The 10,661-nt window shown below is 44.2% G+C and overlaps 1 protein-coding gene across 5 annotated transcripts in view; it reads left to right on the plus strand.

Moving 5' to 3' along the window:
- Positions 1-5,993, plus strand: part of CDCA2 (cell division cycle associated 2) — a 34,572-nt gene extending 28,579 nt beyond the window's left edge. For 3 of the 5 annotated variants that reach the window (XM_083184776.1, XM_083184779.1, XM_083184780.1), the window contains 3 exons: positions 2,106-2,234; positions 3,298-3,463; positions 3,575-5,992. In XM_083184776.1, the coding sequence (XP_083040902.1) occupies positions 2,106-2,234; positions 3,298-3,463; positions 3,575-4,812 (1,533 nt within the window). In that variant the 3' untranslated portion in view covers positions 4,813-5,992. Of the gene's footprint in view, positions 1-2,105; positions 2,235-3,297; positions 3,464-3,574 lie in introns of all 5 variants that reach the window. The other 2 variants (XM_083184777.1, XM_083184778.1) reach the window with 2 other exon arrangements.
- The last annotated feature ends 4,668 nt before the right edge of the window (positions 5,994-10,661 follow it).

Below are 10,661 nucleotides of genomic sequence, written 5' to 3' on the forward strand. Positions count from 1 at the left end.
GCATGTTGACAGAGCTGAGTGCCGCACCACCCGCCATTCCTATGACATGCTCAACCACGAGCTGTGCAGGCACCAGCGCAAGCTTATTCAAGCAGAGGGAGTGCCGGTCCTCCACGGATTATATATATATATATATATATATATATATATATATATATATATATATATATATATATATATATATATATATATATATATATATATATACTGTATGTCATACCATATGCCTGTAGTACTGTGTATATGTACTGTATGTCATGCCATATGCCAGTAGTGCTGTGTATATATACTGTATTGCATGCCCTATACCAGTAGTATATACTGTATATCATGCCCTCGGCCAGTAGTGTAGGTGCTGTATGGCATGCCCTGTGCCAGCAGTATAGGTGTTGTAGGGTATGCCCTGTGCCAGCAGTGTAGGTGGTGTAGGGTATGCCCTGTGCCAGTAGTGTAGGTGTTGTAGGGCATGCCCTGTGCCAGCAGTGTAGGTGTTGTAGGGTATGCCCTGTGCCAGCAGTGTAGGTGCTGTATGGCATGCCCTGTGCCAGCAGTGTAGGTGCTGTATAGTATGCCCTGTGCCAGCAGTGTAGGTGCTGTATGGCATGCCCTGTGCCAGCAGTGTAGGTGCTGTATGGTATGCCCTGTGCCAGCAGTGTAGGTGGTGTAGGGTATGCCCTGTGCCAGTAGTGTAGGTGTTGTAGGGCATGCCCTGTGCCAGCAGTGTAGGTGTTGTAGGGCATGCCCTGTGCCAGCAGTGTAGGTGTTGTAGGGTATGCCCTGTGCCAGCAGTGTAGGTGCTGTATGGCATGCCCTGTGCCAGCAGTGTAGGTGCTGTATAGTATGCCCTGTGCCAGCAGTGTAGGTGCTGTATGGCATGCCCTGTGCCAGCAGTGTAGGTGCTTATGGTATGCCCTGTGCCAGCAGTGTAGGTGCTGTATGGATTTGGATTTTGCAAGTCTTACTGGGCCCCCGTGTGATTGCTTAGCGCATGAACATCACTATATATAAATAGATGTAAAGATCCCAATTACTCCAGGAGTATGGCTACTTAACTGGTACCAGCTTTTTTTTTGTGCCTGTTAATCCTTAAATTACCCGTAAGAGGATCATGAGCTATCTTCCGTTGTATCTTGCACATAATCAGTTACAAAGTATAGGTACAAATGTAATTCATAAATAAGGCAAAGTTTTAACCTCCTCACATGCAGTGAAGGAACAGATACATGTTTGGCAAACCCTAAGGTGGAAATGTCACTGCATTCCGAAGTACGTGTAAATCCGTCTTCGGAACAGGTAGAATATCCAACTGCTTCACAAAATGTTCCTATTACAGCACACAAATAGGCACAGGGCTAGATATGCCCTACATTATTTGTGTGTCATCGTGGTTAGCACTACTGGCTTACAGCACCTGAGGTACACGATCTGCAGAATATATATAGTCCGAATCGAAAATGACACTGAATCGAACAGTCTTAACTGCATTCGATCCCGATGCGCGGTTCCACGGCATCAGGGTCAAAAGCAGAATTAGACTTGGCAGGCAAGTCTCTTTCTGCATCGATCTGCCAGATTAAAGGTAGTAAAATACTGCTGAATGCAGCATCCCCCGTCCCTCCCCCTGCGTGCCGACCGTCCCTCCCTCCCGATGCTGGCACCCTCCGTCCGTCGATATTGAATCTGTATCAACGGCCGCTGGGTCGAGCCGTGTGTACATGAGGCTTAGGCACAGGTCTATCCAGGCTGAGGCAGGGGTAACTTCATGTGTTCCTCAGTAAGCTCATTCTATCTTCTGTGAATATGCAGGGATAGCCGTAGAACTTGGACTGTTGGGTTCCCTTGAGGACTGTTGGTCTGGGATGTGTTCTTCAGGAGATGTCATAATCTGTTTTGATGCTAGGAAGTGAAGGGGTTTATGAGTGAAAGGTGAATTCTGTATTATTTGCATGGAAGAAAAACTAAAACCCAAAACAAGCCAGTTGGCTACAAAGACATGAACTTTACATTGAGAACAGCGTAGAGTACAGTCTAGACCAGGCTTGTCCAACCCAGGGAATGGGTCTTAAGAGTGTGACCAGATCCAATGAATCTCTGCATTTTGACAGTCCTCCATCTCTGCTGAGACACCTTCCAGTGCAAGCGCCAACTCCGACACCTGCAAGACTCCAGTGACGACAAAAGACAGAGACCTATCCAAAAAGACCAAGAAGCCTGTAAATACCAAAAAAAAACAGGTATCTTCATGGGTGTACTGAATCACATATACTACATCTGATGTGGGCGTGCTTGGTGTGTATAGTATGATTATGTTGTGAGAAGCCACCGTCGGCTATTACTACTGGTAAACTTCCAGGTTATTTAAGTGCCAGGCATGTAAATAAGTTGTATGGATGTCTTACGTCATTGTATGTGGTGAAAGATCTGCTCTCGTCTCACAAACCAATGAGGGTGTTGTAAGTAAGTGCGATAGAAACCAAAGCAGCTGGTCAGATTACTATGGGCCACAGCAATCTTCTGCAAATGAAATCCTATTAATATTTTTGTGCTTGCCACGTGTATTGCACAGTGGATGGTACATGGGAACATGGGAGTTACTACTGCGGCCACCTAGCAGACCAGAGAGCAGGCTACAGTGGTGGTAGGAGACATTGCACATATTCATGCTTAAGCACAGATCATTCCAACTGTGTACAAGCATGGATATATTTAAAAGTTGCTCTGTTAGGGGGAAATTGACTAAGATGGGAGTTCTATTTCAGATGGGATGTTGTTATGGCCAAACAATCAGAATCTACCTATTTATTTAGCACCTTCCAAAAGATAATAGGATCTGATTCGTTGCCCATAGCAACATCCCATCTGAAATAGAACTCCTCTTCTAATGCTGGGTACACACCAAAACGATTTGGATTGTATGCAAATCGTATGCAAATCGTATGCAAATTAGATCGTACGATTTGCATACGATCCGATCCCCTAAGATGAATGGATCTTTTACAGATCCTACCTGTAGCAGGTAGGATCGGATTTGAATCCAATTCAGATCCAACCAAACGATTTTGACCAAATCTGCATCCAATCTGCATCCAATCAGTCTGAATTGGATCCAGATTGATGGGATTGTGCCAAAATCGTTTTGGTGTGTACCCAGCATTAGTCAATTTCCCCCTTAGCATTACCTTGGTAACCATGGCTTTATCTTGACACCCAGTTATTTAGTGGGACGTAGATCTTTCAAAGAAATCTGTGACATTCCCATGGTGGTGATATCTCTACTAAAAAAAAAAAAACCCACAGATAAAATCCTTGCGTGGAAAAGGCAAGAAGGGCAGAGGGAGACCAAAGAAGTCTGCCCCACAGAAACCTGTGTACGGGGAGCGAGAAACGGCCTCCAAAAAGCCTCTGCTGAGTCCAATTCCAGAGCTGCCGGAGGGTATGTCCACAACCCCTGTTCTCACACCAGGTAACATTTCCTCCTGTACTTTGTTCACTTTATGCCATTATTTGGTAGCCTGCTTTTTAGGCACTTAAGAGTGAAATGTGTGATGCAATAAATAATTTTATCTCCCTCCAGCAGGTGAAACTTTAAGAAAACCATTCCAGAAGAAGGTTCTAAAGACCAGAAGGCCACGAAAGAGTAGTAAAGTCGAAATTAAAAATAGTTGCCTTTTGCGGGAGGACTTGTGTTCTGATCCTGTCATTAGGAAGACTGAAGAAGACAATACGGAAGAATTAACGAGCTGTGTTGTAGAGGCCAGTCAGACAGAAGATATACTTAAGGGTTTAGGACAGGAGGATGTAGAAGTCAAAGAAACTGATTCACCCATAAAAGAACCAGGTCCAGTAGCTCCAGGTATCTCCGCTTTGGTCCACCAGTCTGACATGGAAAGCAATGGATTCCCTCCTCCTTCCGATGACATGGTAATCAAAGACAAGTCAAGCAAGTTTGCTCTTGTGACATGTGACCTTGACACAATGGCTGAAGAAAAGACCACAAACCGAACCATTCGTGTTGTGAAGCAGAGTTCCAAGAGGCGTTCCACTGTACGGAAACGTGAGACGAAAAGCCCTTCAAAAGAGGAACATTGTGACGTTACAGAAATGTTGTCATCAGGGGGTGAAAAGCAAGAAGACTATACTGACCATGGATCTACAAGTGCAAAAGCTAATATTGATGGCCCAAATCAGGAGACAAATGTACATGTTCTGTCTCCCAAGTTATACCAGCTGTCTACAGAAGACACAATGCCTACATCTACCTCTGTCATATCTAATGGCAAAAAATCTAGGTCTTCAAGAAACAGCCGCAGATCCACCATATTTTATGTAAGCACTGAATTGAGTCCACCTAAAGAGAACCTGCCCGTTGCGCAGCCACATCTTGTTGATGATCCAGTCTCCTGTATGAATGACCCATACTTTTCAATTGATGAGGTCCTGCAGTCCACACAAGGCGAAAAGAAGGTGAGGCGCAGCATGCGGCTGCGCAGAGATTCCGGAGTGGGATTGAACTGGGTGCAGGAGAACATGAGCAATGAAGTGTCTATGAAAAGGAAATCCTTAGGTTCCATGAGGAAGCATGTGGAAAGCCCCACATTTCTGCTGGAGAACTCTGTTCTTGAACCAAACAAGGAAAACCTGAGCAGCCAAGAGGTTCCTATTTTAGCCAAGAAGAGTAGGAGAAGAACACTGGATACGGCCACTCTGCAAAGAAGTACAACGCTCTTGGACACAAAGCGAAGGAAATCAAACTGCAACATCCATCCTGCTGGAGCCATGACCAGCCACAATGCCACTACTGCAGATACCTAGAAAGTGCGTTTTGTCCTGTGGATGTACTGTAGGACCGTTTTATGGGAAGAGTACCTGATGGTAATTGCAGATTCATTGTAGAAAATGGACTTGTACTTGAAACGCTAACCAATATCTGGGACTTCTGTCTGGATGCTCAGCATTTCGAATGTGGTTTGTACATGTGGTCTTACGTAACCTAAGTCAGAACCCACTCAGGAGAACACTGATATGCAGATGACTTTGGTTCCTTGTTGCAAAATTTCTTTCATATTTCTTCAGAAGGAATTGTTACCTGTTCATATCCTCTGTTCTCTTTGTTATGAGCACACTTTTATCGTTTTGTCTGTTTTATTAGTCTTGTGTGTGACTATAACGTCTTTATTAAATGTTTTGTCTTTTAAATTGCAGTTGTGTAGCAGTAATGTAATGGTTTAGTGTCATATAAAATATTTGATACATGTATATAGTGTCTGGTTGTTGCACCGCATTTCATTTTCCAATTCTTACCAAAGTATTGGATTCTCACTGGGTGTAACCACTTGGGTCTTCTCATAGAAATGATATAGTGGCGTGGGGCGAGTGGTACAACAGTTTCTAGTGTTTGGTATATTTACAACTTTATATTAAGACTGACAAATGCAATTATAAAATACTAGTTACCAGCCCGTCAAAATGACGAAACAACTTAATAAAAATGTCTGTGGTAAGGGTTGCGCCTGGATGGAGCATCATGAATTACTGTTGAGGGGGGCATCTAGTGGCCACCTGCAGGCACAAAACTTGAATTCCCCCTTTTTAGAGGTGGGTAATAGCATCAGCCTTTATATATATATATATCGTCGTGGCCCACTGACGAAGTCCATGACGAAACTAGTTTGGGCGTGCCTCACCAGACGCTTACTTGCACACCGGTCACTGTACAGGAGAGGGAGAGCCGCTGTGAACTGGAAGAAATCGTGGCAGCCAGCTACAGACCCAGCGTGTTGAGACCAGCTGAAGTTCCCCAGCTCCACTTCATGACGGTGACTTGTGTCGTATGGAAATCATTTATATCATGTGGTATTTAAGCCCACACTGATGTACTGTGTGGTACGAGCATTTGTAATTCTTTTACCTTTTTACAAAGTGGCAGATTGCCTTTTAATAAAACGTTAATACACTAAGAAGCGCTTCCTTCTACATTTTTCTGCAGATTGTTTTAATCCCTACGGATCCAGGGATTCCCCCACTAGTTGGAAAGCTGCGGTCCTAAAGTTTTAAGGATCTAGTGTGTCCCACGAAGCAGAAACCTGAAAAAGGACTGTGACTGTATCATCACCCTAACACTCAGGTGTAGTGGTCTAAGAAAAAACATTTCTAAGCTAAAAAAAACTAGCGCATCTCCAGCTATATATATATATATATATAATGTCCTTTTAATTAAATATATGGGGGGAAAAAAACTGGAAATTAACACCTAGTGTACAGAGTTTTATCAGTTACCGCTCTGTAGCATAGGTCCTTAGCCTAGCCCAAGGCCAAATAAATTAAGTAAATTTGTATTTATTTGTCATCCTTAGAGTGAGTTATGTGATGAGGGACAGAATTTGCTTCTGTATGCCAACATATGTTGTGATTGGAAGCCACAAGCACTGGTTTTGCCTATTTCATGTTTGAATTGGTCCTGGATCACCAACCCAGGGCACCTCTGCACGTACTCTGCGGCACCCCAGAGTGTACACAGTTTCAGAACCACTGGCCTAGAACCATATACAGCTACCCAGTTCTGTTATATGGATGGCAATAGCTTTCACATTTCCGGATTTAAAATCACTGATGTCACCAAATGCTGCACGGCATAGAGATGTAAGGAGAGTGTCAGGAAATAAGTACATATGTTGAGGAAATAGACCAGGCAAATCATAAAGGTGAGTAGTAGAAGGCCAAGGTCTCTGGGATCTTCTATATGTACCTCGGCCTCCAGAGGATAGTACATGATGGCCTATGCCTGCTCCCACAGGTCGTAATCAACTCCCTCCCGCAGGCGCCGGAATGGATAGTTAACGAGGGCAATGCAGAATGAACCATGGGATGTTGGATGATCCATTAGAATCGTCATGTCGATATTGTATATCATGCGCAAACAGATGTTCTGCAATGCTTTACAGAAATCGCTAGTCATTCATATCGGCCCCTGCCTGGTGCTGCTAACAATCTATAATACCAACCACGTGTACATATACATTAGAGTTCATTTGTAGGGTATTCGGACTATTTGTCTACAGCAAAAAGATAGACAACCATTAGGCCGACATGCAAAAAGGTTGACAGTGTCTAGGTCGACATAGGGTTTTTCTCTGTTTTTTGAGCCGACATGTGCCGACAGGTGGTATTTCATACCCTACCATCCACTAGGGCGAGGTGAGAGAATAAAATAGTGTGCTGAGCGCAGCGAGGCACCGTGCCCGAAGCATTGCGAGCGATGCGAGGGGCTGCGGTTCACTTCAAACTGTGTCCATGTCGACATTTGGGTAAAAAAAACAGTGAAAACCCCCATGTCGACCTTTTGGCATGTCAACCTTTTTTGGTTGTCTAACTAATGGTGTCGACCTAATGGTTGTCTATCTTTTTGCTTCCATTTGTATAGCTCTGTCTCCCAGTATATTTATGGATTGTGGAAGTACAGGGTAAAATTTCACACAGGCATGAGGATAGTATACAAACCCCGCACAGATAAGGCCCTGGTGGAGATCAGGTCCATGACCAAACTGTGGAGAGGCAGCTAAGCTATCTACAGTGCTGCCCATTGTGGGGCCAGAATGGAGATCTTACATACAGCAACCAGTTTGTCTATTGTTTTCTAGAATGCAATAGATAAATCATAGCTAGTATTTGATGGGTTGCTATGGGCAACATCCCCACTTTTAAAAGATTTAGTAAATTTACCCCTATTAGTGTTACATGATGAGGAATGGTTGCAATCAGGTGACATATGGTGAAGTAGCAATGTACCTCAGTAGTGATGTGAGATGCAGCTATCATTTGTGTCATATCCACGTCTGTGTGACATGAAGTCCTTACTGTACATTAAAAAAAATACACTATTTACAGAAGTGTTTGGCCACCGTGGTCTATTATTAAATCCAGGTGTATAAATATAAGCACCTAGCCGTACGGACTCTATTTGCAAACATCTGTGATACAAAATGGGACATTCTGAAGAGCTCAGTGACTTCAAATATGGTACTGTGATAGGACGCCACCTTTGCGTGGTACTGTGATAGGAAGCCACCTTTGCGTGGTACTGTGGTAGGAGGCGACCTTTGCGTGGTACTGTGATAGGACGCCACCTTTGCGTGGTACTGTGATAGGACGCCACCTTTGCGTGGTACTGTGATAGGACGCCACCTTTGCGTGGTACTGTGATAGGACGCCACCTTTGCCTGGTACTGTGATAGGACGCCACCTTTGCGTGGTACTGTGATAGGACGCCACCTTTTGCAATGAAAAGGTTAGTGAAATGTCACGGCTGCTGGTTTATTCCACAGTCATTTGTAAGTGAAAATATTAGTATGTGGAAACACCACGTAAAATCACAGAGCAGGGTCACATCTCCTAAGGCGCACCAGGTCACCAAACGATCTGCAGACTCCATAGCCAAAAAGTCCCAAAATTACACTGACATTTATATAGGTGCAAACACAGTGTGGCGAGAGCTTAGTGGAATGGGTTTCCATTGCCCGAGCTGCTGCATGTAAACCTCACATCACTAAGTCCAATGCCAAGCGTCAGATGGAGAGGAGTAAAGCACAGCGACACTGGACTGTGGAGCAGTGGACACGTGGTCACTGGAGTGATGAATCACGCTTCTCAGTGGACACGTGGTCACTGGAGTGATGAATCTCGCTTCTCTGGCAGTCTGGATTTAGCAGATTCCGGGAGAGCATTGCCTACCTGACTGTATTATGCTGAGAAGGAGCGTATGGGGCTGGTTTTCCTGGGTTCAGGCTAGGCCCCTTCTCTTCAGTGAAGGGCAATATTAATGCTTCGGCATACCAAGACATGTTGAACAATGCTATGCTTCCAACTTTGTGCCAACCGTTTGGGGAAGGCCCTTCAAGGATTATAAGGACATGGTTTGAGGAGTTTGGTGTGGAAGAACTGGACTGGACTGTACAGTGGGGTTAGTTACACCTGATTGCAGAGCTGCTTTCTTTCTCAAATGGACACCTGCTGTAATGCAGATGGTAACCGGTCCAGAAAGTTAGATTTGAGTGGGCTGGTGTTGAAACGGAAATCTAAATTGCAGTGTAAAATAAAGCAGCCAGTATTTACCCTGCACAGAAAAAAATTAACCCACCCAAATCTAACTCTCTGCACGTTACATTTGCCCCACCTGCAGTGCAGCAGGGTTTTGTCAATTTGAGAAAAAGCATCTCTGCAATCTGTTCTGAATAACACCCAGAGCTCTGACCTCAACCCCATTGAGCATCTATGACAGGCATGTCCAAACTATGGCCCTCCAGCTGTTGTGAAACTACACATCCCAGCATGCTTTGCCACTGTTTTAGCATTCCCTAATAGCAAAACTGTGACAAGGTATGCTGGGATATGTAGTTTTACATCAGCTTTAGGGCCATAGTTTGGACATGCCTGATCTATGGAATGAAATGGACAGAGATTGTGAACCAGGCCTTCCAACATCAGTGCCTGACCTCCTAATTCCTGACCCCCAAGTGCATCCCTGTTGCGGAGACTCAGGCTTATGACTTCTCTAATCTAAGCCAGTGATCCGAAGAGTCTGTAAAAACCAGATGAATTGTCTGTTATTTCAGATTCCACAATGCTGCCATGCATGTGCAGTCTGCTGAGCATATGTACGGAGACTGATCACTTGCTGGGATCCTGTAATTATTGTCTGACGAGGTTCCAGAGCACAATAGTTTGAGAACCCTTCTACAGAATGAAATCGCACAGATTCCCGCAGGGACACTCTCAATTCTTTTGGAAAGCCAAAAAGAGTGGAAGCAGTTGTAGCTACAAAGACTTACTCTATGGCCCTTATTCTGGTTCACTCGCAAAGGCAAATTCCTTCTCAAATGTAATGTAATTACAGTCACTGTTGGTGTAATGGTCAGGTGTCCAAATATTATTGTCCATATAGTGTATAGGCTTTTTTAATTATATCAGCTACCTGGCTCTTAGAAAGGCTTCCTCTGGTCCCCAATGTAAATTCCACCCCTCAGTCAGGCAGCCTCCAAGAACGGCTGATGCTGCTGTTTAGAATAAAAAAAAAAAAGATTAAGGGGTACGGAAACAAAAGTCGAATCCTATTCAGTGGATTTATCCTTTTATTTGCAGTGACAAGTCCCCCTTAAAATGAGTTGAAGATTGACATTAATAGAATAACACAGGAAGGGATTACTGGAGCTGTATGTACTTGTAATATGCGGCGTGCAATGGAATATTTTCTGTCAATGAAAATGGTTTTTCAAATGCTGAGCAATTGTTAAACTCTGCAAGGGCATCACTTTTCCCCCCCAAAGGAAGTAGGAGATGTGAAGGTATCATTACTAGGCAACACTGCGTAGGTTGTATTGTAGAACCTTCCTACCAGTCATTAAAGAAACAGCACAGGCAAAGCGTTCAGGGCTTAATTTAAAGCAGGATCAGATGTAGGCCAGGCCTCTGGGGATCATCCTTGAAGCATTATGTATGACACTCCCACAAGTGGACTTGTATGAGAAATGGAACGTTCTGCTAAGTTGTGCAGAACAGAGCAATTAGCTACTTATAGCGTCTGAGAGGAGAAAAGGGGGGGGGGGGGAGCTTACAGTATGGATTGGAAGTAAGATGGAGAACATTGGGGAGGGAGACAGCCCTAACAT

Source organism: Crinia signifera, chromosome 4 (assembly GCF_055691185.1).
Source record: "Crinia signifera chromosome 4, ASM5569118v1, whole genome shotgun sequence".
In the NCBI taxonomy this organism is placed as follows: Eukaryota; Metazoa; Chordata; class Amphibia; order Anura; family Myobatrachidae; genus Crinia; species Crinia signifera.